We start from the raw sequence: 21,797 nt of genomic DNA, 5'->3' as shown, positions 1-21,797 counted from the left end.
TTCCTAATCAATTTTGTATTTTCTTATGCCTCCTCAAATCTGAGACCTCTTTAACCATCTTTCTTGGCTAGTGGCCTAACTCGCTATTGTATTCAGAAAAAACAGGAAGCAGTAATTAACAATTCCACATATTTCTACCACCTTAATTTCTTAACTATCCACATTTGCACCCATCTATTTTACTTTCACTGTGACCTGTGGATGAACTATGTGACTATCTAATGCCAGCTGTCCACGTGTACACCACATCCTATCTTCTGTCTTGGATTCAAGATCATTGTTTTGGTGATGCTCCCGTCTCTCTCTGAATAGGGAAATATAGTGTGTTTGCTGATAACATTAGGACCACTTAAGGTTAATAATTATTTAGATTAATACCAGTAAGCAAATTTGAATGTTTCCTGAAGCTGAGTTGAGTTGTCAGAGTGCAGTTATGGAAAAGACAGGGCAACTTGGGTTTAAGCTTCCCTGTGTTATCAAGGAGTAAGTACTTCAGAGCAAAAGCACCGATTGCGTCTGAATTGAGAGCACATGTAAGGGACTGATGGTAATTATCAATCATGGAACTTAAACTGTGAGGTATGCAGGGTTGAGGGACAGTAAGAAAGTGAAGTAAAAGTCCCTGGAGAGGTTAAAGGATTGTTGGCATTAAAATACTAGAAGAGATGAAGAGGATGGATAATGTAATACATTAGAGAAGGGTTGCAGGTTTTTTTGTTTGTTTGTTTGTTTGGTAATGACAAGGCAAAGGGTAGGACTAAAGGCGAGAGAATTAAAGTACTGAAGGAAAATAGATCACAGTGTTGAGAGGCCACATGTTAGAAAGATCTGTCTATGTGAATGTTGAAACTACTAGGGATTATGACACAAGTATTGGATAGAGTATATAGTGAGCAAGGAGGTGGCAGGTGACAGGGAGGACAATCAGTAGCACAGTAGCATATAATCTAATGACAGGAGATTCAAAGTTGAGTATTATTAGAGTAGGGGAGAATGATCTGGAAGCACTGGGGAGTGATTAAGAACCCCACCTCATTTTCAAGCCATCTGATGAGGGGGATTTGGAAGTTAACAAAAACGTCATTCGAGGGGTCTGTAAGTGAGGCAGTATTATCAGGGAAGAGTCAGGGCTCAGTTACTGCTATATATATTTTGAGATTGTATTGTTATATATGCATCTATATTAATGATCATTAAATATTGTATTTCCCTCCAACTTGTGCAATCTACCAATGCCTATCTGTATCTATTATTAGAAGGACACTTTATTAACATAGAGACTTTTACCTTCCTCTGCATGTTATACCCTGTATCCCACTTTGTTTTACTTGGAGTACATATATTCTAGGTGTAAATATAGATTTGAGATGTTTATAATGCTAAGTATATGTTGTATACTTTTAGACAACAAAATTTACTGAATTATTCTCACTATTTTGTATTTTATGACAGTTCCTAATTTTTTTGTTTGATAAATTATTTTCTCCAAGAGTACCTTCCAAGATTTTTATGATAAAAATGATGAAACCTGGAAAGTCTGAGAATGTATTTATTATCCTCATATTTATTTTACAGTGAATTTCTGTTTTCAGTGTTTCATCATTTTGCTGTCTTTTATGTTTGTTGCTCCTGAAAAGTCTGATATTTTGATTCATTTTCTTTGTAAGTGAGTGGCTATTTTCAGAAAGTTTTTTAGAATTTTCTAAATTCTAATATTTTTGCCTTTGGAGTTATTAAATTTCATTAAATGTTAGTATTCTTGTGTATATATATATCATCCCACATACCCTTTCACTATCCATTTTCCTGGGGAAGTTCTCTATTTTTTCATATATCATCTTCCCTCATTTACTTTTTTTCTCCTGTTAAGATTACTATTTAATGCAGTCATTTCTGAGCATATATGAGACATATATTTTAATTTTTGTGTTTTTCATCTCTTATTCCTTCTGAATTTCTTCTGGAAAAGTTTCTTGATCTGATTGTAGGCTATGCCCATTTGGTGTTTATATCATCAAATGATTTTATTCAACTATGTTTTGAATATTCAGTAATCTGCCTTAGTTCTTTATAATTGTTTTTTCTTCATTATCAGTATCTTTCTTGGAAACATTTATTTGGCTCTTGAATACTATTAAATCTTATAATCTAGAATAGATTATTCAATTTTTTGCTTTTCTAGTGTCTAGTTATTTGTCCTTGTGAGGTCATTTATCTTTATTGGTATCAGTTTTCTTGGTGGCATATAAAACCTAGGCCTTAACTTGTGCCTACTTGTTCCTACTTAGGAAGGGGAATACAACTTTTCATAGCCTCTTAATTAATTATTGCTCTCATCAGCAGGCTTTGCCCTGAGGGAATGCCTTTCTAAGCACTCTAGGTGGCACTCTTTGTCCCATACTGCAGGTGTAAAGGAGACCTGAGGGGAGAGGAATGGGGGAAGTAGAAGGAAACCTTTAGATGCTTGTGGATTGAGCTAGCATATACTGTTTTGTTTTTGTCTTTACCCTACATCTCAATACTATTCCCCTCTGATCCTGCTTTCAGTATTATAATTGGGCTGATGGGAAGGGCACTTATATATTCTGGCAGACAGAGAAGAGACCAAAATTTCTTCTCTGGTCTATTCTGTATTGGGAGTTTGTTCTTCTCCTTAATCTAGAGTAAAATCGTAACCACCTTCTGTCCAGAGATGGATTTTTCCCCCTTTATTATATACATTCATTTCTTATTTCTGAAGCATCTTTGGCTTTGAGTTGGAGAAGGCAGACTTTACCACTTTGCCATCATGCCAAGGACCATATATATATCAGTCATAATAGCCTACTGCATTATTTGTTGAAGCTTTGTGTTTCTGATAATCAGAACAAAAGTTAATCTTTCTTGAATGGTTATAGTAGTAGACTGAAAATAGAAATGTTCAACCTGAAAAACTGTGGGCACATTATGAAAGTAAAGACTAGACAAAGTAATGCATGTACACACATAAAAAAAACAAAACAGGCACTTAACTGAAATATTGCAATTTACTTTCAATGTGCTTGTGTTTAATTTTGCAATTACTTGGAAATCTTCTTGAACCTGAAAGCAAGACAAGAAATTAATCTTATTACGAATTGTTATAAAACACACTTATTGGGATATAGATGGTTTCTATGAGAAAAATAAGAGTGACTCCAGAGTTCACAGAGTTAAACTAGTTAATTGGTATGTGTACATCACTTTAACAAGGTAGGCTATATCTCTGAACCAAAATCTGGAAATGTAGGGATTCGCAATAGCTTATGATTTATGAGGCAGTATTCTTACACCTAAAGTTAGAAAGTGGCCTAAATATTCCCAATGTTATTACTTGTCTATATTTTCAAAAATTTCTGTGATGAACAGGCATTAACTTTTGTAACTGGAAAAATATTTTAATTAAAATTTCCATAGGTACATTATCATGTACATAAACAAACTTGCAGGAGGATATTTGCTGAAGTATAATTAGTAATGTTGAAAAATAGCCAGAGTGCTATCAGTGGGAGAATAGTTAAGTAGCTATATAATAACTGTCATACAACCAATAAAAATAATGATGTAGAAAACTTTCAAATATATACTGTTCTGTGAAACACAAAACAGGTTAAAAACCATACCTAAAATGAGCTCATTTTTGTTACCAAAAAGGAAGTGCACAGAAAATGTTTTGAAAATATTTGCAGAAGGTTGCTACTCTATTATGACAATAACTAAAAAACTGAACAGCCTGAAAAATCAACAACTCTTCTTCGATTGGTGAGATCCCTTAATAGTAATAAAGGCTCATATCAAGAAACAAAAATTTCAAATAAGCCTTACACCCAAAAGACTGAGGTAAAAAAGGACAATTGGGGCCCTCCCTGGTGGCGCAGCGGGTTAAAGCGCAGCACTGAGAATCTGAAGCCACTTCCGCATGAGTTCGATTCCCGCCTGCCACCTGCCCGGGAGGAGACCACATGGCGAGCCAGATCTCTCCTGACCCGCCCGCTGCTTCCCTCAGCAGTGTACTTCGTCAATCTGCCTGTTCTGCTCCCCACTCTGTCTCTGGTGAAGCCTCTCACCGCCCCTGAGCCTCTGGCCTGTACCCCAGTTCTGTATGAATAAATAAATAAATCTTTAAAAAAAAAAAAAAAAAGGACAATTGAAAACCAAAACCAGAAGGAAGAAAATAATAAAAATCAGAGCAAAAATAAGTGAAATAGAAAACAAAGAAATTTACAATAGACTAATGAAATAGTATTGGATTTTTGAAAATTTCATTAAATTGACATATCTTTGGCTAGACTTACTAAGAAGAAAAAAGTCTCAAATTAGAAATGATGCAGTAACATGACAATTACCACAGAAATACAAAGGATTATAAGAGACTACGGCAGACATCTATGTGCCAACAAATTGAACAACCTAAAGGAAATGAATAAATTCTTTGAATCATAAAATCTTCCAAGATTGATTCATGAAGGAAAAAAAATCTAAATAGACCAATCACAAGTTAAAAAATTGAAACTGTAATGAAAAACTTCCCACAAAACAAAGGACAGATAACTCCAGTGGAGAGTTCTTATCAAACATTCAAAGAAAATCTAATACCCATTCTTGTCAATATGGCATTGGGATAAAAATAAACATACAGGCCCTCCCTCGTGGCTCGGCCGATTAAAGCACAGCACCAAGAAACTAAAGCCACTTCAGCATGAGTTCGATCCCTGCCCCAAAGGTGACCCACATGGCATGGTAGACCTCTCCTGACCTGCCCACTGCTCCCCTCAGTAGTGTACTTTGTCAGTCTGCCTGTTCTCTCCCCACTATGTCTCTGGTAAATCCTCTCACTACCCCTGTACCTCTGGCCTGCACCCCAGTTCTGTATGCATAAATAAATAAATCTTTTTTAAAAATAGATATACAGATCAATGGAATAGAAGAATAACTCAAAAATACACATATGTGGACCACTAATTTTTGACAGAGGAGTAAAGAGCATAAAATGGAGAAAGGAAAGTCTCTTCAATAACTGGTGCTGGTAAAACTGGACAGTCATATATTAAAATTAATACAAGTTGTATTAAAGACTTCCTGAAATCATTAAATACATAGAAAAAACATAAGTAATAAGTTATTTGACATTGTTCTTAGTAATGTCTTTGTGGATTTATCCCCAATAGTAGGAGAAACAAAAGAGGTAGTAAAAAATGGTACTACATCAAATTATAAAGCTTCTGCACAACCAGAGAAACCATTGTTAAAATGAAAAGGTATCTTTGTGAACGGGAGGAAATATTTACAAATCATATTCCCTATAAGGGTATAATATACAAAAATGTAAACTCTTATAACTCAACAACAGAAATATACCCCAATTTAAAAAATGGGCAGAGGATCAAAATAAATATTTCAACAAAGAAGTCTTACAAATAGCCAAGACACATGAAAAGATGTTCTACATGGATTATCATTAGGGAACTGTAAATCAAACCTACCAAGAAATTTTACCACACACTGGTTAGAAACGTTATTATCAAGAAGAAAATAATAGGTATTGGCAAGGATGTAGACAAAAGGGGACCCTGATGGGCCTCCCTAGTGATGCAGCTGTTAAAGACACAACAGTCTCAAGTTATTGTCAGCCACTGCAACATGAATTTGATGCCTAGCCAAGGTGCTACCTAACAAGGTGCAGGAGATTTCTCCTGTCTTTCCTGCTGCTCCCCTCAGCTGTGTATTTCACTAGATCTGTCTGTTCTGCTCCCCACTCTGTCTCTGGTGAGTCCTCTCACTCCACCCCCACATCTCTGGCCTACATCCCAGTTCTTGTATGCATAGATACATAGATCTTAAAAAAAAAAAAAAAGGAAACTTTATGCACTGGTGAGAATGTAAATTGGTGCAGCCATTATGGAAAACAGTAGGGGCATTCCTAAAAAATATTTTAAATATTATAAATGATCTAACAATTACATTTCTAGTTATCTATCTGAAGAACATAAAAGCATTTATTCAAAAATATATGTCCCACTATATTTATTGCAGTACTGTTCCAACATAGTGTAAACAACCTGAGTACCCATTTTAGCTGTATATAAAGTATATATGTGTATATATATAATAGAGCACTGTACATATTTATAATGAAATACTACTCAGCTATAAAAAAGACAATCTTGCTATTTCTCACAACGTGAATGGATCTTGAAGGAATTGTGTTAAGTGAAATAAGGCAGAAGGAAAAAGACAGCATGATTTCACTTGCATATGGAATATAAAAAAACAAAGTGAACAAACAAAATAAAAGTAAACCCTGGGCTTTCCCTGGTGGGGCATTGGGTTAGGACGCAGCACTGCAAACAAGCCGCAGCCACTTCAGTGCTAGTTCGATCCCCACCTGGGGTGATCCACATGGCGTGGCAGACCTCTCCTGACCCGCCTGCTACTCTCCTCAGCAGTATACTTCGTCCATCTGCCTGTTCTGTTCCCTACTTGTCTCTGGTGGATTCTCTGACCACCCCCGTACCTCTGTTCTGTACCCCAGTTCTGTATGCATAAATAAATAAATCTTAAAAAAAAAGACATTAAAAAAAAGTAAACCCTTAGGGGGATGATGGTGGAACAGGTAGACAGGGTACATTTGGTGGTAGTGGATGATAATTAGATATTTGGTCATGGGCAGATTGTGGTATATACAGTCAAGATGTGAAACTATATACTTGTAACTCATACAGTTATAAAAACCAGTATTACCTCAGTTTTTAAAAACAATAGTTAGGTCAATAGGTTGTCTGATAATTGAAATTAGTGATGGGATTAAGTTAAGGAAAATAGCATTGAAAGAAAAAATGTACATATATTGTTTGAAGCACATTAGTCATAATGTTAGCAATGTTGTCCCTTAAAATAACCTATGTTAATTACTCCAAAAATATAAAGAAAAATGGTAGAGAAAAATAAAGTTGCTTTCTAAATAGAGTCATGCTTTTTTTACCTAATGGTTATATTTAGTCTGAAAATGTTTTTTGTCATGACTACTTGTGTTCATGTTACAGGATTCTATGTTGTATATATTATATAGTAATATTTTTGAATTATTTTATTATAGAATATTAAATATACTATTTCATGTTTGCCACTTGAAAAAAATTGTGAATGAACACTATTTCTTCTTATCTCATGTCTTGGATTTTACCAGAGTAAATCAGACTGTTTGCAAATTCTGCCAGGTTACAAAAATTCAGTTTTCTAGAATATTAAATAATTATTTGTCCTGAAAGAGGTACTTCACTTCCACTGGAATGACTTCCAGTGGTTTAAGTGAGAATTTGGTTTAACTGAATTTAGAAATGTGGAGCCACCTTTTCAGTTCTCTTCAGGTTTCTAGTGTACCCTGGAATATAAGCACTTAATTTACCTCAAATCGAGCCTAGATAAAACAGCTACATTTAAGATCATGTTTCTGAAGCATGGTGCGGACAAAAGCATTCTATTAGGGTCTTTCTGGCATTTTCAATAACAAATCCTTAAGCATGGACTTCAGAGTGGATCTATACCAGCCTTAGGGAGAACAGCATAGAGGTGAACAAAAGAATAAGCATCCATCTCCCATTCGACCCAGTAATTCCACTCCTAGGCATCTGTTCCAAAAATTCAAAAATACTAATTTGAAAGGAAACCTGTACTCTCATGTTTATTGCAGCACTATATACAATAGCTAAACTATGGAAACAACTAAAGTAACCCAAAACAGATGAGCGGATCAAGAAGATGTGGTACATATACACAGTACAGTACTACTCAGCAACCAAAAAAGATGAACACATGCCATGTGCAGCAACATGCATGGAACTTGAAATATGTCAGAAGAATAAAGATAAATACCAATTGTTGTTACTAATATGTGGAATATAAAGTAACTAAATTAATAGATAAAGACAAGCAGAAAAACTAACCCTTGATAGCTGATTACAGAACCAAGGCACCAAGGGGGTGAGTTAAAAAACAGGCAGGGAAAGAGGCATAGTTGTCTGTGGTGGTAGAGTACAGGTGAGTTGGTGGTGGATGTATTGTGAGAGTAATGCCTGATGGGGGCACCCCAATATTATTTCAGTTAAAAGTAAAAACGAAAAACCAAAGTGGATCTTTATAGCGTTAGGTTAGATATTACAACTGTTTTGTTGTTACATTATTCCAGCAGTGACTTTGGCAGGCATATGAAGTGAAGCACTAAAACCTGTACTGTTTTATGATTGGTGTTAGTCTATCCACACCTACTTTTGTAACATTCATATCTTAACAAAGATTCAAGCTAGGGAATCCAGGCATGTGATTTAAAGCCAGATTACAGATAAATCCCAAACCCTAACTTACTGTGATTGAATGGATGCTAGAGATTTTCTGAAGGTAGACTGAACATCTAATTGGAGCAGCATGGGAATATCTGGGTATCCACCCAGCTGGGCCCAGAGTGAATGTATTGCTGTCTTTTCTGTTATTGGGTAGCTTGAAGTGGACAGATCAGCATTCCAGATGGCTTCCATTTGGTCTTCTTTTCTAGAGAATTAGAGAACATCAAACTTTTTGAGCTACATAGCCAATCAAAACATCAAGAGGATATCTAATCACTGAAGCTAGTTGTGGAATTGAGATAAGGGAATTTTTTTTTAAAGATTTATTTATGCATACAAGAGCTGGGGTGTAGGCCAGAGGTGGGGGGAGGGAGAGGATTCACCAGAGACAGAATGGGGAGCAGAACAGGCAGATTGATGAAGTACACTGCTGAGGGGAGCAGAAGGCAAAACAGGAGAGATCTGCTGTGCCTTGTGGGTCACCTCCCTGGCCAGGGATCAAACAAGTTGAAGTGGCTCTGGCTAGCTTCACAGTGCTGTGCTTTAACCTGTTGTGCTACCAGGGAGGACCCAAGATAAGAGAATTCTTATGATTCTTATTCTCCCTTCCCTTCTCCTCACTATCACCTGTCCTATAATGTCCTCCCTTAAACACTGAAGAACATTAGGTATGCCCACTTTGCACAATAGGTCGACAGCAAAACTTGATGAAATCATTATCAAAGCTTCATTTCCATGGTTTCATCTAGTAATCCAATTTAAAACTACCTTCTTATCTTCAAGAAATATATAGGATTTTTTTTTCCAGCCATAATCTTTTCCCTTTCTTTCTGAAAACTCATACTTTTTTTTTTTTTAAGATTTATTTATTTGTGCATACAGAACTGGGGTACAGGCCAGAGGCGGTGAGAGGCTTCACCAGAGACAGAGCGGGGAGCAGAACAGGCAGGCGGGTCAGGAGAGGTCTGCCATGCCATGTGGTCACCTCCGGGGCAGGTGGGAATCGAACTGCGGAAGTGGCTTTAGCTTCTCAGTGTTGTGCTTTAACCCGCTGCGCCACCAGGGAGGGCCCTGAAAGCTCATACTTTTTTTTTTTTTTTTTTTTTTAAAGATTTATTTATTTGTACATACAGAACTGGGGTACAGGCCAGAGGCTCAGGGGCGGTGAGAGGCTTCACCAGAGACAGAGTGGGCAGCAGAACAGGCAGATCGACGAAGTACACTGCTGAGGGGAGCAGCGGGCGGGTCAGGAGAGGTCTGCCACGCCATGTGGTCACCTCTGGGGGCAGGCGGGAATCGAACTCATGCGGAAGTGGCTTTAGCTTCTCAGTGCAGTGCTTTAACCCGCTGCGCCACCAGGGAGGGCCGAAAGCTCATACTTTTAAGAAAGGTTGGACCTCCCTTGTGTGCAGGGATTAAGTCTCAGAATTACTAAACTGTCACCAGCCATTGTGGCCTGAAACTCAATCCCTCACAAGGGAGCTCACCCACATGGCACAGGAGACCTCGCTTGTCTGGCCTCAGCAGTGTATTTCAGTCAGTCTGCCTGTTCTGCTCCTCACTCTGGTGACTCCTCTCAGATCCCCCATACACACACCTCTGGCCTACACCCCAGCTCTTGTATGCTTAAGAAATTAAATCTTTAAAAAGAAGAAGAAAGGTTATACTTCAAACTTTCTCCATTGTGAATTATTAAGATAATTTGTTTCTTAATATAGAAGAATCAACTTTTTTAAGAAAAAAAAGAAACTCAACACATGTTAAATGTTTAGAAATATATATGTCTTTTGCTAAGTTGTCTAAGAAAATAAATATTTCCTTAGACTATTCACTATACAATTATCAGAAAGAGGAGACTTTTAGGCAGGAAAAAAAAAGGTATTAGATCCCACATGTCAGGTTTCCCCATTACATACCTAAATCTCTTGAATATGTCAGATTTTCTGTCCTCTTCTATTAGTAGTTGAAGGAAGGGCTGTTGAACAAATTTGATAGAGGCTGGTACCTGTTTTTTGTCGATGATCAGGGGAATAGGTTGACTAAGATTTAAGTGATATATCTCTTGGAGCTAAAAAAAAAACCAGGAAAAGAAAAGTATGAAAAGAAAAGGCCAGAGTCTTTAGAACGATGGTGTGAGCTGGCCCTAGACTGAACTATGACTTTTCCTTTTCTATGCATTTTCCAGTCCTCTTTCTCCAGTCTTTTTTTTTACCTTTCTCTAACCTTTCCTCAACCTTTACCCCAACCTTAATACACAATTTTCGGAAGTAGCAGCTGTGATATAAGAAATACTTGGTCTTTTTAGCTCTGGTGCTAGTCCTCTCATTTTCTAGATGTGCAGCTTTTGGTGAGTTGCTAATTCTATCTTCTCTTTCCCCTCATTTCTAAAAAACAAACAAACAAACACAGCTTTCAAGGCACTCCGTAAAAATCTGTGACATACCATGTAAATGCATTTTTAGCTAAGATTTACTAAATATTTCCTAAAAGTTGATGCTTTCTATATTAACTCATTGGTGTTTATATTAACCTTATAAGGTAGGTGCTGTTACTATCTTGCTTTACACACAGGGATCTGAGGTTCAGAAAATTTAAGTGGTTTACCCAAGGGCGCTTAGCTTGTATGTGATAAGTCTCATTTTAATCCAATCTGGTAGCAGAACAAATATCTTGACCACTCTCTTGATACAGTGTAAGGTATCCATGCAGTACTACTCTCTTCTCCTTTTTGCTTTTCCTCTCCCTTTTTAAAACCTTGCTATCCACTTCATCATCTAGATTCTGGCTTTCTGATCTTAGGACTCCAGTTTATGGGATATAATGAATGGATCTTTTGTGCCTGGTGTTAGGTAAGCAAGTTATCTATTTTCTTGTAAACTCATGTTATTGAAACATATTTTCCAGTAGTTTTGAGTAGGCTAGTAAACAAAAGAATCATTTGGATAGCAGTGACTTCAAAAAATTTCTTATCTACAGAGTGGTGGACATGGGTTAACTAGGCAGGAGTTCAACATTTCTGAAAATCCTATTCAGATCTTTTGTCATCTACAATTAAGCCAGTATTCCTGTTGTCAATTTAGGAGGAAAGTTAAGGTACAGTGGATTAGATGATGAATTCTCCCCCCCCCAAAAAAAATATGTTCATTCAGAACCTTTTCACCAGAAATTATTTGGAAAAAGAGACTGTACAAATATCATTAAGCTAAGATTTTGAGAGAATTCTGGGTTACTAGGGTTTTGAATTCAGCAACATGTTGGCTTTGTAAGAGTCAGAAAAGATATAAGATAGACATAAGACTATGGGAAAGGTAGAAGCAGCGATTGGAGTTATGCAGCCACAAGTCAAGGAATGCCAAGAATTGTCTCCAGTCCCCAGAATCTAGAGGAAAGGTATGAAGCAAGTTTCCCCCTTAGCCTCAGAGCCTCAAGAAGGAATCCTGTGAACAACCTGACTTGAAGAATTGGCCTCTAGAACTGTGAGAGAAAATATTTCTGTTTAGGCCATCAAATTTGTGGAAATTTGTTACAGCAGCTCTAGGAAACTAATACACATACTATCTCCAGGTAAATGTTGTCTTCAAAACTTATGTTTTTCTTAAAACTCACTAGGAGCAGAAATAGAAAACAAGTTACCTTGCTAAATAAGTGTATCATTTTCCTCAGGCACTGATTTCGTTTCTGCTCTAGAGCAGTCTGCCTCGTAGTCCAGGTGTGCATCATCTTTTTCTGATAGGCATCAATTCTACTCAGCATTACATAGAGGTTCTGAGTTTCATAACCTTTCCCAGTGTTTTGGATAGCTTGTATTCTTTTGATTATGTTGTTTCTTGAAAAAATTAAGAAGAATTGCATTGGTATAGTTAACTGACACAAACTCAACAAACCTATCCTCAGTTATTTCAATTCTCATCTCACCGCAGTAAATAGAGGGGATGGATAGATGTGGAAGATTTGATTAATGAACTTTAATCTATTTCCCTACAGGATTAAGCTTTCAAAATCTATGGTCATCAAATTTTCATTAACATGCCACAGTTTTTTGTTTTACAGTATTGTTACTTATTATTTTACTATATTAAAATTTTAAGTTTACCTATTTATAATAAAAATTACCTTAAGGGACATAGTTTTTCTTAGTATTGATATATACAAGATAAAAAGAAGGCACTTAGTACAATTTCGAAGAAGACTGTATCCTTGCCTAGAAAGCATTTACAAGCCAGAATAGAAGGCTAATAAATTAACTATGTCGAAGAGAGAATGATTTAATTGTTAAATAGATAAATACTGGTTGAGTAAAAAGAAAGCATAATTCTAACAAGCAACATAAAGACTTCACAGGAAGGTATTGAATAGGATCTTCAATAACGGTCATCAAAATTCACTTGTTTTAGATATACCATATTTGGGCCCCCAAATTCTACACGAGGGAAAAAGGAATCTGAGCAAAGTTAAATAATTTTTCTAAAACCATGTAATGAATAAATAGCAGAGCTGGGAAGCAAAACCATGTCTTCTCTCTTTCCACAATCTTAATATTTCTCAAAGTATGGACCCTATCAACTGGACTGAATTATTGGGGGAACCTCCCTAGAACTTTTTAATCAAAATCTTGGTATTTAACTTTCAACAAAATCTCATTGTCACTAAATTTTGGGAAGAAGGGGGCAAGGAATGCCATGTTGAGGGAAACTATAATCAAAGGCAAGAAATGAAAGTTTTATTTTGAGAGTGGTGAGTAGTCTGGGATTTTTAGAATAAAGATATATGAAAGGATGTGCTGAGGGAGGCAGCTGAAATGGTTGGATTATCAAAGGGCTGAAAAGGCATGTTAAGGAGGCTGGAATTGATGGGAAGTAGATTAGGCAGAGGGGAACCATTAAAAGTATTTTTCTGAGTATATATATTTTACATGTATAAATAAAAATGCATTTTACTATATGAGTATGTTTAATATAAAAGATATACCATAATATACTATTTATACTACAATGCTAAATGCATACATGCATATATGATATACTAACTAAATGCATATATGATATACTAACATTCTAAAATACCATAACATATAAAATATAATTGTACTATATATACAATAATATTGCAAAATATAGAGAGAGGGTCTCAAACATAAGCTCAGCACAGGTATTATACATGATAAGTATTGATAAACAACACTAATAACTACCACAAAAAACTCATGACAATAAAACTTCAGTAAATATAATAGAATAGAGGAAGCTTGTCAACCTGCAATTAATAAATAGTAGTTCAGATAATGTACCTAAGTGATATAGGAATTTATATTGAAGATATAGTCACATCACTAGGGGAAAAGGTAGGCTATTTTGTAAACACTGATGGAACAATTGGGGGAAAACTATTTCTCATAGTAAAAAGTTAAAAGATTTAAACTAAAAATACTAAAAGAAACAGTTTTAAATATATATATAAATATATATACATATATAAGTACATATATACTTATATGTATAAGTATATAATATATATATATTTCAGAATGGAGAGGGCCTCTCTAAATAAAAGAATTTTTACAAGGCAAAATTCACCAAAAGCAAAGTCAAAACAAACAAGCGAGGAGAATTTGTCAATTTTATATCTCAGACAAAAGACTAACTTACCAAATACTATTTTAAAGATTTATTTATGCATACAAGAATTAGGGTGTAGGCCAAAGGTGGGAACAGTGAAAGGATTCATAAGAGTGGGGAGCAAAACAGGCAGATCCACTGAAATACACTGCTGAGTGGGGGCAACAGTGAGTGAGAGGTCTGCTGAGTGGTGCGTATTAGCTTCCAACTCAAGTTACAGTGGCTGGTGATAGTTTGATAGTGCTGAGACTTAACCCCTGCACCTCCAGGGTGGGCCCCTAACTTTCCAAATATTTGAACAGGCCCCACATGTCAATTTAAATAGCAACTTGGTAACCCAAATGAAAACTGGTAAAAGTATTAGAGTCTTAACAGAAAATGAGATATAGATGGCTTTCAATTTTTTAAATTGAGGTAACATTTGTTTATATCACTTGTACAAATACAGGTTTAGGCTTCTTCAAGTATCCGTTCAGTACACTATTCCCACCACCAATAACCTTCACCTTTTGCTCTCACCCCTCAGTTATAGGGTCAGAATACAAAGGTTTATTTTGGTGTAGTTCTATCTTTTCCTTGCCTTGTTTCTTTATATTCCACATGAGTGAATTATGCAGTATTTGAGTTTCTCCTCCTGACTTACTTCCACTTAGGATAATCTCTACAAGTTCTATCCAATTGTAGGAAATGACATGATTTCATCTGTGTATATATGTGTATATATATGTGTGTATACATGCTGAATTTTCTTTATCCATTCATCAGTCATTGGCACGTCAGTTGTTCTCATATTTTGGCTATTGTAAATAATGCCGCAATGGGTATGGGAGTGCACATAACTTTCTGAACTAGTATTTTAATAGTATTATCTTTTAAGATTTTATTTGTTTTTGCTTAGAACAACTGGGGTATAGGCCAGCGGTACAGGGTGAGAGCATTCACCAGAGACAGAATGGGGAGCAGAACAGGCAGATCTTCTGAAATATACTACAAAAGGGAGCAGCAGGTAAAGAAGAAGTTTGGTGCCCCATGTATGTTAGCTTTCTGACCAGGCATCGAACTTAGGCCATCAAGGTGGGCTGTGAAAGTGGTAGTGCTGATACTTAACATCTAGGGAGGTGCTATTTTAATAATCTTTGATAAATAATCTAGGAATGGAATGCTCATCATATAGTAGATATGTTTTTAGAGTTTTGAAGAATTGTCACTGTTTTACATAGTGGTTGCACCAATTTATACTTCCACCAACAATGTACAAGATTTTCTTTTTCTCCACACCCCCACCAACACTTGCTTCTGGTCTTTTGATAGAGGTCATTCTCATAGGTTCAAGCTGATAGCTCTTTGTGACTTTGATTTGCATTTCCTTAAAAATAAGTAGTGCCAACTGTGGTGATGGCACATGGGTGAATTGGTGGTGGGAAGCCCATGGGGATTACAACTGAAATGGAAAAAGGCACAAAATGATGTAAAAATATACTATTATATGATTAAAAAAATAAGTGGTGATGATCCTGTTGGTTGTCATACATCATCATCTATGTAGAAGTATCTATTCATATCTGCCCATTCTTTTGATTGGGTTATCTGTAGGTTTTTGTTGTTATATAGTTCTTTATATATTTTTATATAAAATTTCTTATGTACCTTGGGTATATATCTTATGTTGCATATGTAATGGGAAAATACCTTCTCTCAATCAGTAGGTTCTCTTTTGTTTTGATGTTAGATTTCCTTTTGCTGTGCAGAAGATTTTTATTTTGATACAGTCCCATTTGCTTATTTTTCCTTTTGTTTTCCTTGCTATTAGAGTCGAGTCCCCAAAGACATCTTTAAGGTCAGTGTCATCAACTTTGAGTATATCACCCATGTATTCAATGGTTTCAGATCTTACATCCAAATCTGCAATACATTTGGAATTACTTATTGTATGTGGTGTGGGATTGTGGTGTAGTGTCAGTCTTTCACATGGGGCTGTCTGTTTTCCCAGCACCATTTGCTGAAGAGATTGCCCTTTCTCCACTGTATGCTCTTGACTCCTTTTTGTTATAAATGAACTGTCCATAGAAGGTGGGGTATTTGCTGGACTCTTAATTCTATTCCATTGATATCTATTTTTATCCCAAACCATACTGTTTTGATTACTGTTGTTTTCAAGTAGTCTGAGGTTAGCGAACTGTGATACCTCCATTCTTTTTTTTTTCTCCTCAGAATTACTTTGGTTAGTAATACTTGTTCTATGTCATTGCAGAAAGCCATAGAATTTAGTAAGTATTGCATTGAGTCTGTACACTGCTTTGGATAAGAAGATCATTTTAATAATGTTCAATTTAATAAACATCTAAAAATGTTAATTCTTCCAATCCATGAGTATAGAATGCCTTCAGTTTTTTTTAACAATGTCTTATAGTTTCACTTACAGGTCTTTGACCTCATTTGTTAAGTTTATGCCTCAGTATTTTTTAATGCAATGGAATAGAGTTATTTTCTTGATTTGCCTTCTCATTCATTGTTTCTATATAGAAACACAAAAGATTTTTGTATATTGATTTTTGTTGCCTAACACTTTACTGATACTAATAGTATTGTTACTAATAGTTTTTAGAGTTTTCTATGTATGGTATCAGATAGCTCTTAAGTCAATGACATGATCTTGAACCTCATCCATAATAAAAGAACAAGCCAAACAAATTGTTATATAGTCTTTGGAAAAAAATTGGAAAAAATTTGACAAAAATCTATCAAAATCACCAGATTCCTTTGTTCAGAAATTCTACTTCAAGACATAAATACATATTTCTGCATAGTCATGTATAAGATTGTTCATTGAAGTATGTTTTTAATAATACAAAATGTTGAAAATAACATAAAAATCCATCAGAGCCTACGTAAATTCTGAAGAATCTAGACTTTGTAATACTATGAAGTTATAAAATGAACGAGTACACTCTATATAATAATTTATAAGTTATCTAATACCTCTATCTACATTGAGTTATGGAAAAAATGAGATGTTTTAAGTTTTTGAAACAGATAAGAAGGAGGATAAAGAATATTTGTACTTTGTATATATATGCAGGAAACTTTTCTGGATGGACATACATTATTAACAGTGGGGAAGGGCTTAATGACCAGGCATATGACAGGGATAAGGAAATCTTTCACTCTATTTGTATTTTTTTTAAGTGCACCCAGGTATACTACTTTTTTTTTTTTAACTTAAATATAACAAAGGGAAAAAGACACTAAGGAACTGAGAATGACCAGGAACATGATAAAATTCTCAAGTAGGTGAAAAGTTTTACATGTGAAAACAGATGTAAAAGACTAGAAACATTGACTTTGGAAAGAGAAAACTGGGCCTCCTTGGTGGTATAGTAGTTAATAAAGTCTCAGCACTGTCACCTCTGTGGCCTGAGTTTGATCCTCAGCCAAGGAGCTGACCCACATATGGCACAGCAGATCTCTCCTGTCTTGCCCACTGCTCCACTTAGTAGTATATTTTAGTAAATTCGTCTGTTCTGCTGTCCATTCTGTCTTTGGTGAGTACTCTGGTGAGTCACCCCTGCCTATACTTTAGTTCTTTTGTGCATCAATCAATCACTCAATCAACCTTTAAAAAAAATAAGTGATAGGTATAGAGTAAAACATCTTCAACAATCTCAGGTTACTTAAACTTTGACATTAAAAGTTCTGGTTAATCTTGGATAAGTCTTAAGTTTCTTATTGTTCCAATCCTTAGTTCTCAAATAAATTTACTCCTCAAGGGAGAAAAAAGGGGGGTGAGCACAACGGCTTATGGTGGAGGATATGGGTGATTTGGTGCTGGGATGATCACACGTTAAAGGAGAAATTCTTTCTTGTGAAAAAAATGAACAAGGGGGGCCCTCCCTGGTGGCGCAGCGGGTTAAAGCACTGCACTGAGAAGCTAAAGCCACTTCCACATGAGTTCGATTCCCGCCTGCCCCGGAGGTGACCACATGGCGAGGCAGACCTCTCCTGACCTGCCCACTGCTCCCCTCAGCAGTGTACTTCGTTGATCTGCCTGTTCTGTTCCCCATTCTGTCTCTGGTGAATCCTCTCACCCTCCGCATCTCTGGCCTGTACCCCAGTTCTGTATGAATAAATAACTCTTTAAAAAAAAAATGAACAAGGGTATAAAATAATGGTAGTCAGTAAAAAAAATTTATGCAAGGGGCCTACCTGGTGGCACAAGGGGTTAAAGAGCAGCACTATGAAGTGATCCACAACCACTGCATCATGAGTTCAATCCCTGACCAGGGCGTGACCCACATGGCACAGCAGATCTCTCCTGTGTTGCCCGCTGCTCCCCTCAGCAATGTGTTTCAGTACACCTGCCTGTTCTGCTCTCCACTGTGTCTCTGGTAAATCCTCTCACCCCCTCCCCCCAACACCTCTGGCCTGTGCGCCAGTTCTTGTGTGCATAAATAATCTTAAAGAAAATTACCTCCTCAAAAGTGCAAATTTCATGAGAACAGTGTACTTTGTTTTACTCACTACTGATCCCTAGCATCTGGAGCTATAGTGGGCATTCAGTAATTATTGAATAAATGGCATATTGTTCCTGTAATTAATATAACCTTTTAAATGATAGTTTTAGTTTCATTTCTTATGAATATAGGTTAAAAAATTCTCAGGAATTATGCCAGTAACCTCAAATATAGATGTTAAGGATGGCAATCCAGTTACCACTTTCCTTGACTTAGGTATGATACTAGCAATTTTTAAAAATCAGTACCAGTACCTGTTTCCTCCCATTTATTCCAGTAGCAAAGTTGTCATGGCAATGCTTTGTACATAATTAACCATTTCCCATTTTAAAAAATTAAAGATGGGCCCTCCCTGGTGGCGCAGTGGGTTAAAGCACAGCACACAGAAACTTAAGCCAGTTCCGCATGAGTTCGATCCCCGCCTGCCTGCCACATGGCGCGGCAGACCTCTCCTGACCCGCCCGCTGCTCCCCTCGGCAGTGTACTTCATCAGTCTGTCTGTTCTACACCCTACTCCATCTCTGGTGAATCCTCTCACCCTCCGCATCTCTGGCCTATACCCCAGTTCTGTATGAATAAATAAATAAATCTTAAAAAAAATTAAAGATGAAAAAAATTTCAGAATATCTGTTAAGCATCTCTAAACTTACAAAGTTGATGTTTTGAAGAGCAACCATGATTCATATTCATCTCTGCTAGAGATAAAAATGAATGAAATGGATCATGCTATATGGCATTTCTTATTTCTTAAAAAATATATCTCCTCCTACTTTTTAAACCACAGACCCTCTAGAATAGAATCTTTTAGAACATGTTATGTGACAAATATGAATATACTTATAGGTAATGAGGGAGGGTATTTGAAGTCAGTGCTAAATCAGAAAACTGAACATCCAAAAGTCACATCTACCTTGCACGCTGGATCAGCCTGTAGGTAATGTACTTGTTGAATATGTATCCCAACCGAATTGTGTCCGTATGAAGTGTCTCAATTATGAGATTTTCAGCTGTTGTATATAGTTGTGAAGAGAGTCCAGAAGCTTTCACAGCCTCATTTAAGAGTATTAGGTTTTTTCTCTGAGCCTCCACATCAACGAAATATCTCTGTTCTGCGACTTCTTGGGGAGATGAAGGGGGCACCGTCACTTTGGGTTTCTTGGTGCCTAAAACTGATGTCAGTATCCAGGGCTTGTCTATGGGGGGAAATCGGGGTTTTTGGTCCAATTCTGAGGGTGAAATTTGTGATGTTTGGGATAGTTGAGTAGTAAGAGAAGGTAACGATGTAACAGGTTTTCTGAGAGTGGGACGAGTCTCATCAACATAAGGGGTTTGTGATATTGGTATCCTACAACTAGTGACATAAGATTGAAGTGTTTTAAATTGTTCCATGTTAAAAGGATCAGGGAATCTTTGGGTTTCTACAGGAGTGTCAGAGACCTCTGATATTGGGAACTTCTTAGTGATGGAGGGAACTTCAGGTGCCTTAAATTTTGAAGCAATGGGTTGGACCAATGCTGATTTATATTTCAGAGAAGAAATAGCTAATCTTTTACTTCTCTTAGGAATATTAGAGGACAAACCTTTCTGGAGCTTTCCAGGGGGTGTAGGGGCCCATATTATTGGGGCATGCCCAGGGATGGGAGGGCTCCATAGAGGGGAAGCTTGACCAGAAAGAGTCCATGGTAACTGATGCTGCCCAAGGGTAGAAGAAGGTTGTAAAGAGGGAGATTGCTCAGAGGTGACAGAGGGCTGAAATGTCTGAGGCTGCTCAGAGAGGGCTAAGGTTTCAGATTCTAGGAGCTCCTCAGCAATGGAGGAGATCTCAGGAACAAAGGGCTGCTTAGGAGAGAGAGAAGACCAGAGACCAGGTATCTGTTCAGAGGCAGGTCGGACTCCAGATATGAGGGACTGGCCAGGGACGAGAGGGGCCTTTGGTATCAGAGGTGGCTGGGGAGTCAGGGTATCCTTAGATAAGAGGAGTTGCTTAGACTTAAGGAACTCTGGTACAAAGGGCTTCTCTGGAGTTTGAGGGGCTGCTGGTTTGTGGAGCTTCCCAGTAGTGGGAGTTTGCAAAGATGTGGGTTGACCTTCATAAACCAGGGTCTGTCCAGAGAAAGGGAAAATCTGTGGTCCCAGGAGCTTCCCAGAGTCTGAAGGAATCCTAGTTACCTTTAATTTTCCAGCATCAAAGGGGGTTTGGGGAAGAGGAAACCCTGATGTCTGCAAAGTGGTAGTAGAGGCAGTAGGAGCAGTGGATGCCAGGGACTGACCAGAGCTGGATGGAATGGGTTCCCCAGCAGGGAGCGAAGTCTTTGATTCTTTGAATGGAAGAATAATTGAAGGGACTCTGGGTTGTAAGAATTGCTCATTAGTGAGAGGCTGTCTTGACTTTAAGTGGTCCTCAGACATTAGAATACCCAAAGGTTGAGTCTGTTCTGGGGTAAAGGGGACTCCCAAAGGTTGAACTTGCTCAGATCTGAGGGGAAATTCAAAGGCGTGGAATTTATCTGAAGTGAGAGGGAGTCCCAAAGTCTGGATCTGCTCAGAGGTGAGAGTGACAACTGATGTCAAAGCATCTTCTGGAGTGGTGGGAATTCCCAATGCCTGGGCTGGAGTGAAAAGAGTGCCAGATCCCTGAGCCTGCTTATGGGAGGAAGGCACTCTCAAGGCTTGCATCTGCTTAGAAGTAAGAGTGCTTGATGCTTCTCGAACCACTTCTGGAGTGATAGGAGCACCCAATTTCCTTGCCTGTTCTAAAGTGAGAGGAGTCTGTAATGCTTGAGCCTGGTCAAGGATAAAAGGGACCTTCAAGGCTTGTGTGTGCTCAGGGGTGAGGGTGTGCTGGGCTTCCTCCTTAGCCTGAGCTTGTTCATGGCTAAGTGTGACACCCAAGGCCTCAGCCTTCTCAGAAGTGAGAGTGAACACTGGTTCCTGTGCCTGCTCTCGAATAAAAAGGTCCTGCACTAACTGCTTAGGGAAAAGAGAGACCTCCAATGACTGAGTCAGTTCAGAAGTAAGAGGAGGTCCCCGTGTCTGAACTTGTTCAGGAATGTGAGTGATGACCGTTGGCTTGAACTGCTCTGAGGAGTCAGCTATACCCTGTGTCTGTGCCTGCTGAGGAGTGACAGTGACCCTGAGTGTTGGTGCTCCCTCAGGAGTGAGACTGACTCCCAGTTTCTGGACCTGGTGAGAGCTGAAAGGAATCCCCAGTGCCTGACCCTGCTGAGGAGTGAGTGTGATCCCCTGGGTCTGCACCTGCTGAGGGGTGAGAGCGACCACTGGGCCTTGGACCTGCTGAGGGGCAAGAGTGATCC

The 21,797-nt window shown here is 37.6% G+C and overlaps 2 protein-coding genes across 2 annotated transcripts in view; one reads left to right on the top strand and one right to left on the bottom strand.

The window, feature by feature from the left end:
- The window catches only part of LARP4 (La ribonucleoprotein domain family, member 4), a 105,006-nt gene that overhangs the window by 14,953 nt on the left and 68,256 nt on the right, over positions 1–21,797 (top strand). The window lies entirely within an intron of this gene.
- Positions 8,376–21,797, bottom strand: part of FAM186A (family with sequence similarity 186, member A) — a 32,713-nt gene continuing 19,291 nt past the window's right edge. The window contains exons 7-11 of the mRNA XM_012732312.1: positions 21,145–21,774; positions 19,394–20,430; positions 11,991–12,183; positions 10,274–10,425; positions 8,376–8,562 (exon numbers count right to left, since the gene is read on the bottom strand). Of these exons, the coding sequence (XP_012587766.1) occupies positions 8,376–8,562; positions 10,274–10,425; positions 11,991–12,183; positions 19,394–20,430; positions 21,145–21,774 (2,199 nt within the window). The remainder of the gene's footprint in view (positions 8,563–10,273; positions 10,426–11,990; positions 12,184–19,393; positions 20,431–21,144; positions 21,775–21,797) is intronic.

The sequence above is a fragment of the Condylura cristata genome, unplaced genomic scaffold, assembly GCF_000260355.1.
Source record: "Condylura cristata isolate star-nosed mole 26May11 unplaced genomic scaffold, ConCri1.0 scaffold00034, whole genome shotgun sequence".
NCBI lineage: Eukaryota > Metazoa > Chordata > Mammalia > Eulipotyphla > Talpidae > Condylura > Condylura cristata.
This window is presented reverse-complemented; position numbering and strand designations above follow the sequence as displayed.